The sequence below is a fragment of the Oncorhynchus keta genome, chromosome 28 (genome assembly GCF_023373465.1).
Source record: "Oncorhynchus keta strain PuntledgeMale-10-30-2019 chromosome 28, Oket_V2, whole genome shotgun sequence".
NCBI classification, from domain to species: Eukaryota; Metazoa; Chordata; class Actinopteri; order Salmoniformes; family Salmonidae; genus Oncorhynchus; species Oncorhynchus keta.
Window position 1 is genome coordinate 30,813,094 of NC_068448.1, and position 19,003 is coordinate 30,832,096.

A 19,003-nucleotide genomic window follows, 5' to 3' on the forward strand; every position below is an offset into this window, starting at 1 on the left:
GAGTTGATTAAGCAATTAAAATCCCAACATGCTTAGGGTAAAAATGCTGGGAAGGGCATTATTTTGGCTACCATAGCTATACCCCCATAAGATGGCAATTTCGCCATCAGCAGGGCACGAGTGGTCACTGAATGGTTTGAAGAGCATTAAAATGATGTAAACCATATGCCATGGCCGTCTCAGTCACCAGATCTCAACCCAAGTGAACACTTATGGGAGATTTTGGTCTTCGCCTGAGACACCATTTTCCACCACCATCAACAAAACACCAAATTATGGAATTTTTTGTTGAAGAATGGTGCTGCATCCTTTCAATAGATTTCCAGACATTTGTCTAGAATCTATGCCAAGGTGTATGGCATAGCTTGTGGGGGCCTAACACCGTATTAAGACACTTTATGTTGGTGTTTCCTTTATTTTGGCAATTACTTGTACTTTTGTATCTCTTGTAAGGTTTAAGTGCCTTTGAATGGGGTATGGTAGTAGGTGCCAGGCGCACCGGTTTGAGTGTGTCAAGAACTGCAACACTGCTGGGTTTTTCCACACTCAACAGTTTCCCGTGTGTATCAAGAATGGTCCATCGCCCAAAGGATATCTGGCCAACTTGACACAGCTGTGGGAAGCATTGGAGTCAACATGGGCCAGCATCCATGTTGAATGCTTTCAACACCTTGTAGAGTGCATGCCCCGGTGAATTGAGGCTGTTCTGGAGCCAATAGGAGGTGCAACTCAATATTAGGAAGGTGTTGCTAATGTTTTGTACACTCATATCGTATTTAGTCAGCCGCCAATTGTGCAAGTTCTCCCACTTAAAAAAAATTCCAGAAAATCACATTGTAGGATTTTTAATAAATTTATTTGCAAATTATGGTGGAAAATAAGTATTTGGTCAATAACACAAGTTTATCTCAATACTTGTCTGTAAGTCTTCACAAGGTTTTCACACACTGTTGCTGGTATTTTGGCCCGTTCCTCCATGCAGATCTCCTCTAGAGCAGTGATGTTTTGGGGCTGTTGCTGGGCAACACGGACTTTCAACTCCCTCCAAAGATTTTCTATGGGGTTGAGATCTGGAGACTGGCTAGGCCACTCCAGGACCTTGAAATGTTTCTTACGAAGCCACTCCTTCGTTGCCCGGGCAGTGTGTTTGGGATCATTGTCATGCTGAAAAACCCAGCCACGTTTCATCTTCAATGCCCTTGCTGATGGAAGCAGTTTTCACTCAAAATCTCATGATACATGGCCCATTCATTCTTTCCTTTACACGGATCAGTCGTCCTTGTGCCTTTGCAGAAAACAGCCCCAAAGCATGATGTTTCCACCCCCATGCTTCACAGTAGGTATGGTGTTTTTTTGGATGCAACTCAGCATTCTTTGTCCTCCAAACACGACGAGTTGAGTTTTTACCAAAAAGTTATATTTTGGTTTCATCTGACCATATGACATTCTCCCAATCTTCTTCTGGATCATCCAAATGCTCTCTAGCAAACTTCAGACGGGCCTGGACATGTACTGGCTTAAGCAGGGGGACACGTCTGACACTGCAGGATTTGAGTCCCTGGCGGCGTAGTGTGTTACTGATGGTAGGCTTTGTTACTTTGGTCCCAGCTCTCTGGAGGTCATTCACTAGGTCCCCCCGTGTGGTTCTGGGATTTTTGCTCACCGTTCTTGTGACCATTTTGACCCCACAGGGTGAGATCTTGCGTGGAGCCCCAGATCGAGGGAGATTATCAGTGTTCTTGTCTGTCTTCCATTTCCTAATAATTGCTCCCACAGTTGATTTATTCAAACCAAGCTGCTTACCTATTGCAGATTCAGGCTTCCCAGCCTGGTGCAGGTCTAAAATTTTGTTTCTGGTATCCTTTGACAGCTCTTTGGTCTTAGCCATAGTGGAGTTTGGAGTGTGACTGTTTGAGGTTGTGGACAGGTGTCTTTTATACTGATAACAAGTTCAAACAGGTGCCATTAATACAAGAAATGAGTGGAGGACAGAGGAGCCTCTTAAAGAAGAAGTTAAAGGTCTGTGAGAGCCAGAAATCTTGCTTGTTTGTTGTTGACCAAATACTTATTTTCAACCATAATTTGCAAATAAATTCATTACAAATCCTACGATGTGATTTTCTGGATTTTTTTTCTCATTTTGTCTGTCATAGTTGAAGTGTACATATGATGAAAATCACAGGCCTCCCTCATCTTTTTAAGTGGGAGAACTTGCACAATTAGTGGCTGTGTAATGGTTTTCTTGTGGTGAAGGAGAGTCGGACCAAAATGCAGCGTGTAGATTGCGATCCATGTTTAATCAGACAAACGTAACACGAATCAATACAAAAAACAATAAACGTAATGAAAACCAAAAACAGCCTATACTTGTGTCAACTAACACAGAACAAGGACATCAGGAAACTAAGGACAATCACCCACAACACAACCAAAGAATATGGCTGCCTAAATATGGTTCCCAATCAGAGACAACGATAAACACCTGCCTCTGATTGAGAACCACTTCAGACAGCCATAGACTTACCTAGAACACCGCACTAAGCTACAATCCCACTACATACACACCACATACAAAAACCCATGTCACACCCTGGCCTGACCAAATAAATGAAGATAAGCACAAAATACATCGACCAGGGCGTGACAGGCTGACTGAATACTTTTTTTGCCCCACTGTATATATTGTCCGTATCCTATTTTGAAATGCCCTGTCCTATAGGGTATCTAGGCATTAGGTAACTATTCTAATGTTATCATCATTGCACGTAACATGCATAACCTCCTCACAGAGGTTTTACTCCATGTAATCATCAGTGCTTGACATGGACTGACATTTTTTCATTTTAGCTAATTAGCCACTTTTCAAAGACTTACTACTTTTTAGCTACTTTTGCAACTAAGTAGCATGTTAGCTAAACCTTCCCCTAACCCTAACCTTAACCCTTTTAGCTAACCCTTCCCCTCACCATAACAATTAGCCTAGCTAACGTTAGCCATCTTGCTAACGTTAGCCACTTAACTAGAATTCGTAACATGTAATATACACTTTGCAAATTTGTAACATACTGTATAGTATGTTTTGCCAATTCATAACATATAATATGAATTGTAATTCGTAACATATCATAAGGAATGGGTGATGGATATCCACAAATGAACACATACCATATGAAACGTAACATATCATACGGAATGGGTGATGGATATCCACAAATGAACACATACCATATGAAACGTAACATATCATACTAAATGGAGAGTCTCAGATTTCCGTACAGAATAATACTAAATGCTCTGTGACCATGTTGACATACAGTACTATGTGCATGGCAGACTAGTGTAGTTAGTAACTGTGTGTTATATCATACTCTCTATGATGCCAAATATGATTGAAGACAGCAATGCAACTGGAAGTATCTCCAGTCACATTCCTTAATAGCCGTAGCCAGTGCAGGGAATTAATGAAGGGCTCCCTCCCAGACATATTTCAGTATACTAATCTTGCTTCACCAATGGAGGAGAGAGGGATATAAGAAGATGCCCATTCTGCTGATGTAACGAGTGGAGGTGGGAGAGGAGGAGGAGGAGGCACAGATGGGGAGGGATTGAATTCTCATCTTTACTATGCACCAGGTTGATTCCAGAGTAGTCTTTATTTCTTCTCAGCAGCTGAAAGCTACTATAATCCAATATTTACAATCCCAGAGTGAGAGGGTATTTTTTTCAGCACGGATCTATAAACCCATTACTAACAGGACTGCAGAGCTATTTATAAACCTAGAGGGGTTGTTTTTTCTCCCAGGTCTATCACAGCGTTGTATATTTTCCTGGTCCTCTTAGTCTTGCCTGCAGTATAGTCTCTATACCAGAGTCCCCCCCCCACAAACACCTATAGAACCATCTCCCCAATTTGACACTTCACTGTTTCCCGTAACACGGATCTTTAAAAAAACATTAGCATAAAGAATGCATGGCTTCCAGCCATAACCGAACTTAATCTATGAATCATGATTTGCAATGCTATCTCCCACAGTATTTCTATTTACAGTATGTTCCTCTTTTGATAAATTAGGACAAATATAGCCAATTATGTCATATATTGCAAAACAAATAACCTAGGATGGAACTCTGTCATGAGGACTGCATAATCCTATTCCAAATGCTCGTGATTAACATTCATTTTAATCTACTGTATGAGGGACAGCTAGCAGTCTGTTTTCTACTTGATGTGATGTAATGTAATGTAATGCAAAACATTCTCTCAGATTTCCAATAGCTAACATGAAATGTTCAACCACTCATGCAATGTCACCGCAGTGCAGTGTTTTGTGCTGTTGTACACGGCAACATATAGACTGGTGCAGAACAGCAAAACCATGAACTAAAGAACACACTACTCACTTAATCCATCTCCTCTGTTATTCAGTGACCCAATAGAGCACGACTTCCAAAGGGCCAAAGCTAATTGTTTTTATTTCTACTTAGGGACGATCTTATCGGACATGTCTGTAGTGAATCAAACAGATGTCCCTTAGCCCGCTGACACTGCAGCAGGTCTCCAGACTAGCTTTGTGACTAACATAGCTGTTTTCCCCCCTCCCTCCCCCCTCCCTCCCTCCCTCCCTCCCTCCCTCCCTCCCTCCCTCCCTCCCTCCCTCCCTCCCTCCCTCCCTCCCCCTCCCTCCCTCCCTCCCCCTCCCTCCCTCCCCCTCCCTCCCTCCCGCCCTCCCTCCCTCCCTCCCTCCCGCCCTCCCTCCCTCCCTCCCTCCCTCCCTCCCTCCCTCCCTGCCCTGCCTCCCTCCCTCCCTCCCTCCCTCCCTCCCTCCCTCCCCCCCCCCTCCCTCCCTCCCTCCCAGTCTGACACACTCTCTCTCAGTCTAACAGATAAGATGATCTCAATGTAGATGACTTTGACAGGCTGTTCGCCGTCTATTGCAATAATGATAGCGATCAACCACCTTGACCTAGAAATCTCAGCTTCACAGCCAGATGCTTAACAAACCACCCCAAAAAAAATGCTTTTTTTAGGAAGCATCAGAGGGGGCACTGGTCCTCTGGGGTTCTGTGTGTCTGGGTGAACATCACTGGAGAGAGAGACCATGAACGGTCACTTACTGTACAATCAGACAGTCAAGGACAGTCACTCAAATGTATTTCCTTAGCCCTGTGGAGGCACACGGTCTACTCAGTAGTACTGTGTAAGGTATTATTGTATCAGTAAGAACTCATTCTACATTGGTTGTCGGGCAAAATCAAATCTCACATGTGTTTACAATGTTAAGTTTGCTTATCACAGCAATTACCAGGTACTAATTCAACTATTAATGTCATTGTATTTTCACTTAGAATATCTTTTCATGTGGGGCCATGTTGGGCTAAGTGATTTGCTCTCTTGCTGTGTCCCTCAGGATGGTGATGGTGACAGCATACCTCTTTGTGTGAAGAACAGGTCCGCCTTTGAGCACCAACATCATCACCTATTGCACTGCTTGGAGAAAACCACAGTGAGTGCTCCTTTTTTACCTGTTAACTATCTCATGGATCATTTTGTCTGATATAACTTTATTCAAGGTGATCACTCACTTTGATGTACTTTATGCACACTCAGCAGTTTTACACTCATGATGTTTCACACTTTCAGCAGTTATGAGTAGCGATCACAGAATTACAAAAACTTTATTGTCCACGCAATGTGGAAATGTGTCTTTGGGCTTCACCACTTAAAAACAGACATTAAACACCATCAGGAGCTATAGCATGCAGAAACCTACAGCTAGTTCAAAGCTGTGAGGCTGATTTCTTTCTTTCTTTACTTAACCAGGAGAATCCCATTGAGACACAGAGTCTCTTTTACAAGGGTGATCTGGCCAAGAAGGCAGCAGTAGTCAATACATTATCAAAATGTACAGCAAAGTAACACAATCCAGTCTGCAGGAAACATTTACACTCTTCCTGAACATCTTTGCCCCAGAGTTTTAAACTCACTGAGGGACATGATAGACATTTTTATTTCTTGTATGTTTCGAACAGAATCACGAGTTCACCGATGAAGTCACCTACAGCGAGGTGTGTGTGACCGACTCAGTGGGCTTCCGCACCAGCCGCAGCACTTCGCTGTCCAGCCAGCAGGGGGCCACCACAACCTGCTGCTCCCGCCGGGCCAAGAGGAGGGCCTTCCGCCTTGCCAACTCCACTGTCTCTGTCAGCCGGGGCAGTGTGCAGGAGCTGGACACGCTGCATGTCACCAAGACTCCTGCTGGTACCCAGTACCCACAGAGGTACTGTACCGCACACACCCTCCACCTGATCCAAGGAGCCCACCCCTCCCTTTCTATCTTTGCCCCACCACTAAATCACCTGTAGAGGCTGTTGATGTTTCAGTATATATTACTCTGGCTGATTCATTGAAAATAACCTTCTGCTGATCCTGAATTACGAGCTGAGGCAAAGTTGTTCAAGCTCTGCTGCCTCAAACCATTTTGATGCTGTTGATGTTTGTCAAAACAACCTCTGTGGGTTTAATGATAAATGTACCAGAAGCCTAAAACCATGCAAACAATGTTTTACATTTGTCACTGTAGCATGACTAATGATAGTTTATTGTTTAGAGAAACAGTTGATCATGGTGAGATTGCACTTGCATTTTTATATATAGTTGTTGTAGATGGATGTATCACTTTACAGAGAGTGGAAGAACAAATTACCTGTCTAGAATACACTGATCTACTTACAATGATTACACATAAGTCCACACAAAATTAACAAGTTGGACTATTAAAAGGAATATTGGTGTGCATTGTCTAACTTTATCTATGTGTGTGTGTCTGAACAGTCGCTCCAGTCTAAATGCCAGGACTGAAAACCTGAAGCTGAACTGTGATGACTACACGGCAGCCATCATCAGTATCCCCACTCCCCCAGCCAACACTCCTGATGAGAGCCTACCTAACTCCCCCGCCATCCCTGGCATCCTACGCAACTCTCGCTCCAGTACCTTCAACACCCAGGAAACTGTCAAGATCTCCTCTTTATAACCCCCTGAAGCACAGGACCTTGACCCATTGCACAAACGAAGAGGAAAGGGGCCCATCAGAGAAGAACATGAGAAAGAAGGACATTCAAGGATGATACCACACACTCTTTGCAAATGCTTCACTCCAATACCAACGTAATGTCCACTGAATAGAGGTAGGGCTAGCGTGAATCTTTTTCATTTATTCATTCATTTGATTTGAACCATCCATGTGACGTGCTGGGGAAGTTACTGTGAGGTTGACCTTTTGGTCCAGGGAGTTACAGGGGGTGGGAGAGTTAGTAAATTGAGTGAGTATCACAGAGACTCACGGAGACTGTGAGCTGAGCAGGAACAGATGACAGCGTGTGAAACAGGAATCTACATGCCTCTTGGACTCAGAGAACGGACACATATGGATGGTGTGGTTGGTAAGAGTGTTTTTCAACAATAATATACCCACCGTGGCATCGAAGGCCTTTTTACTTTTCAAGATATGCAACGTTAGAACAAGCAGGAAAATCAAATATACAGTACATAATGTGTGTCAAAAAATATTGCAGGGAGAGATTATAAAGATTATGAATAACTACAAAATTATATTGATATATAAATACACCTTTAGAGAGAGAAATATTAGTTCTGCATTCTGCAATAGATTTCTTCACACAAACTCGGATGAAAATTAAGGAGTGATTGTTAGATGGTAGTGCATATGTAACATATTTTGTATCATACGTCTCTAAATCACATGCATCTTCAAACCTTACCAAAAAATGTCAGTGTAATGACGAGCTTAATACAGCGATGCATGTTCCTGTACAGTAGATGCTGGAGAATAGAACCTGATATTAGTGGTGTCAGATATGACGAGCCCATAGGTTTTTTGCATGGTACCTTATTCTTTCCCGCAGAACAGTTCGTTTGATTTCTTTCTCCTGACAACATTGTGAAGTAATAATGATGTCACGTACTGCACCAGAAGTGTACATTAGGTAAAAAAAATTAAAACAAAATGAATGAAATAAAAATATTGAGGCATGTTCCTCGCCAGAATGCGAAGTGGGTGAGTATGATTGTGTGGTCTGTGTGTGGTAGGTTGGGAGGACTTGTGTTTATTGATCACAAATATGCATGAATACCGTTGTAGGTATTTTACCTGTTTCTTTTTGGGAAATAAAATGTAGAGGAGGGATTCAACAGCATCCATTGTCAATGAGAAAGAAATTCGGGAGAAGAGGTTACCAGTAAGACAAGTTCACAGTTACCTTTCGTTGACTTCTCTTATTGTAATATTGTGTTACAGGGTTAAGTGTATGCAAGCCCGTTGATGGCTGTGTAATTGACAAACAACGTTTTTTGTTAAACATGCTAACATATCGGTGCTGCTACTGTACTTCATTGGACTTTACTGTTGTCATGACTCCAGTTCTGTTTATGAGATCTGGTGTCTGCAATAACCGTTGTAATTATTTTACCGCAAACTTTGGCAAATCCTACTTTTTTTCTCAGATGATTATTATTTGCATAATATTGCAATGAAAGACTTCCCTGTAACTGTGCACTACAGCTGTTCTAAAGTTACTTTAGTATTTATTCATATAATGCAGATAGGAGTAGAATGAGCACTATGTCGACCTCACACATACTTGCTGACATTCATTTCCAAACATATATAGCGATATGATTCACATTATTTACACAATGTCGTTTTCTCATGGAAGTGACAACAGATGAGTAAAGTCGTGTCATGTGCTTTATACGTGTATGATGTATGAATACAACAAACGTTTGATGGGAAGATTATATAGTAATTATAAGAAGCTTATACATACCACTCCTAATGAAGTGTTTACCTGACCCAATGATAAGTGACCAGATGTGTAGGCTCAGGAGAGGTGGCGCCAGCCAGTACTCAGTCAGCGATAGAGATGCACTGATTCCCTAGAGGACGACGAGCGGAACAGATCAAAAGCACAGTTGTCTATATTCTATTCCACAAATAAAGCAATTAGAATTCAGACAAATGTGTTGCCTTTTATTTGCAGTCTCCCAAAAAGAGAAGGGATAGACACTTTGTTCCGGTGCTTCTTCCCCTGAATAATGGTGGTGTTTTTCTATTTTATCCATAATCCCCTCTGGTAAGATTTCATTTGAGAAGTAACCAGTAGGGGAGGCTACAACATATGATGTAAAAAATCCCCTTTCACCTTTCCACTCAAATGATGGTAGACAATGATGACATTACCTCAATGTTTTTATTTCTAATTGATTCATTTCAATTATCAACAGTCTGTTTTCATAGATAGTGCAGAATAAATACATTGCAGTGAAAATCTCAAGTACGGTATGCTTAGTTTTAGCCCACTGTGTGATCTGACCATAACATGACCTGTGTTGAGTAACCCTGTCCATCTCTGCGTGTATGGACCGGAACAGCGTTCTGTCTCTGTATGTTTTATATGTCTGTCTTAATCCTCCTGACATTCAATCGGACCTTTGTAGTGGCACTAACCTGGGTAAAATGACATCATTAATCTGATTTGTGGTATTGACATCAGAGGGTAGCTAGCTAGAGAATGGCTGAATGGGATTTACGGCTTCACTCATATTGCACTTGCTCCACAGTATTAGCCCTCACAATAGCTAGAGTCTAAGCCTCAAGTTCTTATCCCTAAAGTCAGCCCTTGTTACATAAACATTTTAGCAGATGCAGAGCAGTTTAACTGAAGCAATCAGGATTATTGGCCCAACGCTCTTAACAACGAGACTCTCAGTGCCACCATATTTACTGTGGTGTCAGTATAGCCTATTTTATATATCCTCATATTTAATATTATACCTAAACCTTTTAAATGAAGTAAATCAATAACAAACAAAAAAGACATGGAAAGATCGAGACATATTTATTATAAGAGTTCATCTAAACTACAAGTTCAATTTATGGACTTACAATACTTACACCAACGTTCAAAAGTTTGGGGTCACATAGAAATGTCCTTGTTTTGAAAAGAAAAACACCAGTCTCAATGTCAACAGTGAAAAGGCAGAGTCTAGGCAGAGTCGCTAAGAAAAAGCCATATCTCAGACTGGCCAATAAAAACAAGAGATTAAGATGGGCAAAAGAACACAAACACTGGACAGAGGAACTTTGCCTAGAAGGCTAGCAACTATTTAATGACGCTGCCAGTTGAGGACTTGTGAGGTGGCTGTTTGTCAAACTAGACAAACTAATGTACTTGTCCTCTTGTTCAGTTGTGCACCGGGGCCTCCCACTCCTCTTTTTATTCTGGTGAGAGCCAGTTTGCCCTGTTCTGTGAAGGGAATTGTACACAGCGTTCTATGAGATCTTCAGTTTCTTGGCAATTTCTCGCATGGTATAGCATTTTCTCAGAACAAGAATAGACTGACGAGTTTAAGAAGAAGGTCTTTGTTTCTGGCCATTTTGAGCCTGTAAACAAACCCACAAAAGCTGATGCTCCAGATACTCAACTAGTCTAAAGAAGGCCAGTTTTATTGCTTCTTTAATCAGAACAACAGTTTTCAGCTGTGCTAACTTAATTGCAAAAGGGTTTTCTAATGATCAATCGGCCTTTTAAAATTATAATCTTGGATTTTTATTTAACTAGGCAAATCAGTTAAGAACAAATTCTTATTTTCAATGACGGCCTAGGAACACTGCCTGTTCAGGGGCAGAACAACAGATTGGACATTGTCAGCTCGGGGATTTAACTTGCAACCTTCCAGTTACTGATCCAACGCTCTAACCACTAGGCTACCCTGCTGCCCCAATTAGCTAACACAACGTGCCATTGGAACACAGGAGTGAAGGTTGTTGATAATGTGCCTTTGTACGCCTATGTAGATATTCCATAAAAAATCTGCCGTTTCCAGCTACACTAGTCATTTACAACATTAACAATGTCTACACTGTATTTCTGATCAATTTGATGTTATTTTAATGGACAAAAAAAAAGTGTTTTTTTTCAAAAAACAAGTGTTTTTTTTCAAAAAACAAGGACATTCCTAAGTGATCACAAAATTTTGAACTGTAGCGTATGTGAAATAAACTGTCAGTACGTCGGCTTACTAAGATGGAAGCTGTGCTTTCTGTTAAGCAAAGATATCCCTCTCTGGTCTGTGTTTTCTCATCAAATGTAAGCAAACTGTTCATTGCACAAGAGTACTAAGATAATCATCCAAGTAGACGTTCAAGCATTTCTCTTACACACGTTGGCCACTATGTTACATCAAAAGTGAATAACGAATGAACGTACTCATGATGCATTCATTGAAATCATCAATCACCTGATTGCAAAAGGGGAAAGTTGCAGAGTACATCTGTTCTTTAAAAGTACACTTGATGACTGATAGGCCTACTCATAATCTGATGACGTGTCCTCCCACTGGGCACACACTGGCTGAATCAACGTGGTTTCCACGTAATTTCAATGAAATGATGTTGAACCAACATGGAATAGACATTGAATTGGCATCTGTGCCCAGTGGGCCCCTCTTCGGAAAGGTCAAATTTCCCCTTCCAAATCAAATCAAATTGTATTTGTCACATGCACCAAACATAACAGGTGTAGACTTTACCATGAAATGCTAAATTACAAGCACTTTCCCAACAATGCAGACATTTGCACGCAAAAAAAGGAAATAGTAACACAGTAAAATAACAATAACAAGGCTATATAAAAGGAGTACCGGTACTGAGTCAATGTGATGGGGGTACGAGGTATTTGAGGTGATTGAGGTAATACACAGTGTACAAAACATTAGGAACACCTGCTCTTTCCATGACATAGACTGACAATGTGAATCCAGGTGAAAGCTATGATCCCTTATTGATATCACTTGTTAAATCCACTTCTATCAGTGTAGATGAAGGGGAGGAGACGGGTTAAAGAAGGACTTTTAAGCCTTGAGACAATTGAGACATGGATTGTGCATGTGTGACATTCAGGGGTGAATGGGCAAGACAAAAGATTTAAGTGCCTTTGAACGGGGTTTGGTAGTAGGTACCAGACGCACCGGTTTGAGTGTGTCAAGGCTGCTGGGTTTTTCATGCTCAACAGTTTCCGGTGTGTGTCAAGAATGGTCCACCACCCAAAGAACATCCAGCCAACGTGACACAAATATGGTAAGCACTGGAGCAACATGGGCCAGCACCCTGTGGAACACTTTCGACACCTTATTGAGTCAAATGCCTCATCCAAATGAGGCTGTTCTGAGGGCAAAAGGGGTGTTCCTAATGTTTTGTACACAGGGTGTATGTACATGTAGATAGGAGTAAAAGTGTGTGTGTGTGTGTGTGTGTGTGTGTGTGTGTGTGTGTGTGTGTGTGTGTGTGTGTGTGTGTGTGTGTGTGTGTGTGTGTGTGTGTGTGTGTGTGTGTGTGTGTGTGTGTGTGTGTGTGTGTGTGTGTGTGTGTGTGTGTGTGTGTGTGTGTGTGTGTGTGTGTGTGTGTGTGTGTGTGTGTGTGTGTGTGTGTGTGCGTGTGTTGGAGTGTCAGTGTAGTATTTGTGAGTGTGTGGTCTTTGAAAATGTTTAGGGCCTTCCTCTGACACCTCCTGGTATAGAGGTCCTGGATGGCAGGGAGTGGGAGTGATGGGAGTGATGTACTGGGCTATACACACTACCCCCTGAAGAGTCTTGCGGTCGGATACCAAGAAATCCAGATAGTGTGTACTACTGAAAATGCCTATGCAAAGATTAACTTTATAAAAGTGTCCCTACCCTTCTCTCTCCTGAGATGGTGGGAGATAAGACAACATGCTGCATCTTTCTCAGTAAGTGTACAGACCACAAAGCCACAGACAGCTCGCTCAACTCTTCCGCTAAGCTGGCAGATCTCCTATCTCAGCCACAGACTGCCAACACTGTCATCTAGCTGCAGGCATCAGAACAACTTCTTGCTCATGGAAAACATATTTGTCAAGTACAACTAATTTAGTGTATATATGATACCATGTTGAAGTTTGCCATTTGTTACTGTATATGTTAAGTGTGTGTTAACAGTTATTGAGAATAATATTAGTTGTATTTGGTATTTACAAAACTTGATGATAACCTGTACTCTTCTAAATCTTCTTTTAGTAGTTATAAGCACTGTGACATTAATGCATGTACCTTTACTGTAAATATATTAACCTTGCTATACTACATCTTACTTTGCAGTCATGAAACATTCGTGAAAAACAGATTTTATGATGATATGAAAACCATGGTTTAACTTTAGTCATTACTGGAAGTAAATTGTCACACAATAAATATCCCTTCATAGACCTACAATGTATTTGTGTAAATATCACAAATGTCACTGGGTCTAGTTCTAAATGTGTAAATACATTATATTTCTAAAGTTATGTTATTAATAGTTCTTGAGTTATTATATTGGATTTTGTTATCAAAGCTTGGTTTTGGGGACTAATCCTAACCCGTTTCTAGAAGCTTTTAACAATAAATCAAAGTTTGTCCTTAACTAGAGCAAAATGCCAATACATAAAAAAGTAATGCTAAAATTGTAGTTAATTTCCACAACATTAAAAGGATAGTTCAGCCAAATTACAAAATTACATATTGGTTTCCCTGCCTTGTAAGCAGTCTATGGACACGATATAACAGCAATCCATGATTTAGTTGACTATAATCATATATAAGTGACTTTGTTGAGCTACACCAGTCAATACATTGCAGAAGCAGCTTGGGAAGCGATTCCAGCTGTGAGTCTTCCTGGGTAAGTCTCTAAGAGTTTTCACACCTCGATTGTGGAACACTTACCTATTATTATTTGCAACCATTATTATTTACAACCATTTTCATGTCTTGCCATAGATTTTCAAGTAGATTTAAGTCAAAGCTGTAACTCAGCCACTCAGGAACATTCATTGTCTTCTTGGTAAACAACTCCAGTGTAGATGTGGCCTTGTGTTTTAGGTTATTGTCCTGCTGAAAGGAGAATGTATCTCCCAGTGTCTGGTGGAAATCAGACTGACCGTCTAGGATTTTGTCTAGGATTTTCCCTGTGCACAGCTCCATTCAGTTAATTTTTTATCCTGAAAAACTCCCCAGTCCTTAATGGTTACAAGTATACCGATAACATGATGCAGCCACCACTATGCTTGAAAATATGGAGAGTGGTAATCAGTAATGTGTTATATTGGATTTTCCCCAAGCATAACACTTTGTATTCAGGACAAAACATTAATTGCTTTGCCACATTTTTTTCAGTATTACTTTAGTTCCCTTGTTGCAAACAGGATGCATGTTTTGGAATATTTGTATTCTGTACAAGCTTCCTTCTTTTCACTCTGTCAGTTAAGTTAGTATTGTGGAGTAACTACAATGTTATTAATCCATCCTGTTTTCTCCTATTACAGCCATTAAACTCTGTAACTGTTTTAAAGTCACCACTGGCCTCATGGTGAAGTCCCTGAGCAGTTTCCTTCCTCTCCAACAACTGAGTTAGGAATGATGTCTGTATCTTTGTTGTGACAGGTTGTATTGATACACCAACCCGAAGTGTAATTAATAACTGCACCATGCTCAAAGGGATATTCATTGTCTGCTTTTCATTATTTTCACCATCTACCAATAGGTGCCCTTCTTTGCGAGGAAATTGAAAACCTCCCTCGTCTTTGTGGTTGAATCTGTTTTTGAAATTCACTGCTCGACAGAGTTACGTTACAGATAATTGTTTGTGTGAGGTACAGAGATGAGGTAGTAAAAAAAACAACTGTTAAACACTATTAGTCTATGCAACTTATTAAGCAACTTGTTAAGCACATTTTTACTCCTGAACTTATTTAGGCTTGTCACAGCAAAGGTGTTGAGAAATGATTGACTCAGGACGTTTCAGCTCTTCCTTTTTGACTCATTTCCAAAATTAATGAAAAACGTAATTACACTTTGAGATTATGGGATATTGTGTGTAGGCCAGTTGAAAAAACATCTCAGTTTAATCCGTTTAAATTCAAGTTATACCACAACAAAGTGTGGGAAAAGTTGAGGTGTGTGAATACTTTATTTAGCATGTAAAGAGCAGGAGTTTAGCAACAGCATCTCAATGAAAGCAACCAACAAATAAGTCCTGATGACACACATTTTGCCAAACGCAAAGGCTCCAAGTCGAAACTTCAGCAGTGCAAAATAACAAAGGGAATGTGTTGTGGAGGATTGGTTTCTGTGTCCTGTGCAGGTAAGAGTTAAAAGTTAACTTTGAAGATGTTTATTCTGTTAATACAGTAGTGAATATGATATGGGGGCGGCAGGTAGCCAAGTGGTGAGATCGTTGGGTCAGTAACCGAAAGGTTGCTAGATCGAATCCCCGAGCTGACAGGGTAAAATGATGTCATTCTGTCTCTGAACAAGACCATTAATCCACTGTTCCTAGGTCGTCATTGTACATCAGAAGGCCAAAACTGGTGAAATCTATTGTGAAGGTACTGTAGTTGTTAAAAGTACTAATTTCCAATGTTTCATGTTGTAAGTAGCTATAGCTGGATGTGTGAGGTAACCTTGTTTTCAGATATGTTGCTGACTGTGGGGCTCTATCTAGCTATTGAAAAGCAAAAGATTTCTCTCACTTGGCAGAAATGCTTTTGTCATCTTTCTGAAATCTTTCTACGGACTTTAAATAGTGTACTGTCTTATAATACACTACAAAACCAAAAGTATGTGGACACCTGCTAGTCAAACATCTTATTCTAAAATCATGGGCATTAATATGGAGTTGGTCCTCCCTTTTCTGCTATAACGGCTTCCACTCTTCTGGGAAGGCTTTACACTAGATGTTGGAACATTGCTGCAGGGTCTTACTTCCAACTCAGCCACAAAAGTAGTCATTAGTCGGGCACTGATGTTGGGCAATTAGGCCTGGCCCACAGTCGGCGTTCCAAATCATCCCAAAGGTGTTCGATGGGGTTGATCTTGACAAACCATTTCTGTATGGACCTTTATGCAGGGGGGCATTTTCATGCTGAAACAGGAAATGGCCTTCTCCAAATGTTGCCACAAAGTTGGAAGCACAGAATCGTCTCGAATGTCATTATATGCTGTATTTTATTATTAATTTCACCTTTATTTAACCAGGTAGGCCAGTTTGGAACAAGTTCTCATTTACAACTGCGAACTGGCCAAGATAAAGCAAAGCAGTGCTACAAAAAACAACAGAGTTACACATGGGATAAACAAATGTACAGTCAATAACACAATAGAAAGTCTATATACAGTGTGTGCAAATGTAGTAAGGAGATAAGGTAATAAATAGGCCATAGTAGTGAAGTAATTACAATTTAGCAAATTAACATTGGAATGATAGATGTGCAGATGATGATGTGCAAGTAGAAATACTGGTGTGCAAAAGAGCAAAAAAGTAAATTAGAACAATATGGGGATGAGGTAGGTAGTTGAATGTGCTATTTACAGATGTGCTGTGTATATAACGGGTGTCGTCGTCTGAAGAAGAGAAATCGGACCAAAGCGCAGCGTGGTAAGTGTTCATTACTTTTTATTTAAACTGAACACTAAACAAAAATAACAAAGTGAATAATCGAAACTGAAACAGTCCTGTCAGGTGCAAAACACTAAACAGAAAACAACTACCCACAAAAACCATGTGGGAAAAAGCTACCTACCCATACCCGGCCAAAACAAAGAAATACAAAAACATAGAAAAAATAACATAGAATGCCCACCCAAATCACACCCTGACCAAACAAAAATAGAGACATAAAAAGTTCTCTAAGGTTAGGGCGTGACAGTGTACAGCTGCAGCGATCGGTAAACTGCTCAGATAGCTGATGCTTAAAGTTAGTAAGGGAGATATAAGTCTCCAACTTCAGCGATTTTTGCAATTCGTTCCAGTCATTGGCAGCAGAGAACTGGATGGAATGGTGGCCAAAGCAGATGTTGGCTTTGGGGATGACCAGTGAGATATACTGTACCTGCTGGAGCGCATGCTACGGGTGGGTGTTGTTATGGTGACCAGTGAGCTGAGATAAGGTGGTGCTTTACCTAGCAAAGACTTATAGATGACCTGGAGCCAGTGGGTCTGGCGACAAATATGTAGCGAGGACCAGCCGACGAGAGCATACAGGTCGCATTGGTGGGTAGTATATGGGGCTTGGTGACAAAATGGATGGCACTGTGATAGACTGCATCTAGTTTACTGAGTAGAGTGTTGGATGCTATTTTGTAAATGACATTGCGGAAGTTGAGTAGGATAGTCAGTTTTACGAGGGTGTGTTTGGCAGCGTGAGTGAAGGAGGCTTTGTTTTGCGAAATAGGAAGCCGATTCTAGATTTAATTTTGGATTGGAGATGCTTAATATGAGTCTGGAAGGAGAGTTTACAGTCTATCCAGACACCTAGGTATTTGTAGTTGTCCACATATTCTAAGTCAGAACCATCCAGATTAGTGATGCTAGTCGGACAGGCGGGTGCGGTCAGCGATCGGTGGAAGAGCATGCATTTAGGTTTACTAGCGTTTAAGCAGTTAGAGGCCAGGGAAGGAGTGTTGTATGGCATTGAAGCTTGTTTGGAGGCTCAGTTGGTAGAGCATGGCGCTTGTAACGCCAGGGTAGTGGGTTCGATTCCCGGGACCACCCATACGTAGAATGTATGCACACATGACTGTAAGTCGCTTTGGATAAAAGCGCCAGCTAAATGGCATATATTATTATTATTATTAGGTTTGTGTCCAGAGAGTGTTAAGATTTCCCTTAGCCTGAACCATGAAAAACAGCCCCAGACCAATATACCAGCTCCACCAAACTTTACAGTTGGCATTATGCATTCAGGCAGGTAGCATCCTCCTGGCATCCATCAAACCTGGATTTGTCTGTTGGACTACCAGACGGTGAAGCATAATTCATCACTCCAGAGAACACATTTCCACTGCTCCCGAGTCCAATGGCGGCGAGCTTTACACCATTTCAGCCAACGCTTGGCATTACGCATGGTGATCTTAGGCTTGTGTGCGGCTGCTCGGCCATGGAAACCCATTTCATGAAACTCCTGAGGAATAGTTATTGTGCTGACATTGCTTCCAGAGGCAATTTGGAACTCGATAGTGAGGTTGCATCCGAGGACAGACGATTTTTACGCGCATCAGCACGAGGCGGTCCCGTTCTGTGAGCTTATGTGACCTAGTCATTGTTGCTCCTAGATGTTTCCACTTCACAATAACAGCACTTACAGTTGACCAGGGCAGCTCTAGCAGCACAGAAATTTGACAAACTGACTTGTTGGAAAGGTGGCATCCTATGACGGTGCCACGTTGAAAGTCACTGAGATCTTTGATAAGGCAATTCTACTGCCAATGTTTGTCTAGGGAGATTGCATGGCCGTGTGCTCAATTTTGTACACCTGTCAGCAACGGGTATGACTGAAATAGCCAAATCTACTAATCCACATACTTTTGTATATATAGTGTATTTCTCCCCAATAATTGAATATGATTGCCGGTTATCTAGTCAAACAGCCCATTGCTCAGATCCCCATCACATCAACTTCATTGTTTGTCTGTCCCTTGGCACGTTGTTTCTGTTCATTTCAGCTCATGGTTGTTGCTCTCTTTCTCTTACTGCGAGGACACTTTGTAAACAGGGTCAAGAGTAACTGCACGTATGTAATTTCAACACCTACAAATAATACTGTAGGGACTTAAGTCACTAAGGTACAATAGCCAAATCAAAGGACACTTTTGTAAACAATTATCTATGTCTATGTCGCAACAGCGTTTTTTGTAAATAAAATATGAAATTACCCTAAAGTGGTATACCCTGGAGATCCTAAACACATGACAAATGCTTCTGTACAATTGAGCCGCCACCAGAGGGCAGTCAGTGAACACTTTGACAGCAATAGTAGCATCCTGTGGCATTGAATGAAATGTTCTGTAATATGTGAAAACAAAAACTCATGTTTTTGTAATATGTGTGCATTACGAGAGACACTGAGAAGGTTTTGATTAGAGTCATATTTT

General features: G+C 41.1%; 1 protein-coding gene across 1 annotated transcript in view; it reads left to right on the forward strand.

The window, feature by feature from the left end:
- LOC118360414 (potassium voltage-gated channel subfamily D member 1-like) overlaps positions 1-9,027 on the forward strand; it is a 64,574-nt gene extending 55,547 nt beyond the window's left edge. Inside the window, exons 5-7 of the mRNA XM_035739672.2 lie at positions 5,409-5,504; positions 6,031-6,278; positions 6,833-9,027. Of these exons, the coding sequence (XP_035595565.1) occupies positions 5,409-5,504; positions 6,031-6,278; positions 6,833-7,034 (546 nt within the window). The 3' untranslated portion in view covers positions 7,035-9,027. The remainder of the gene's footprint in view (positions 1-5,408; positions 5,505-6,030; positions 6,279-6,832) is intronic.
- The last annotated feature ends 9,976 nt before the right edge of the window (positions 9,028-19,003 follow it).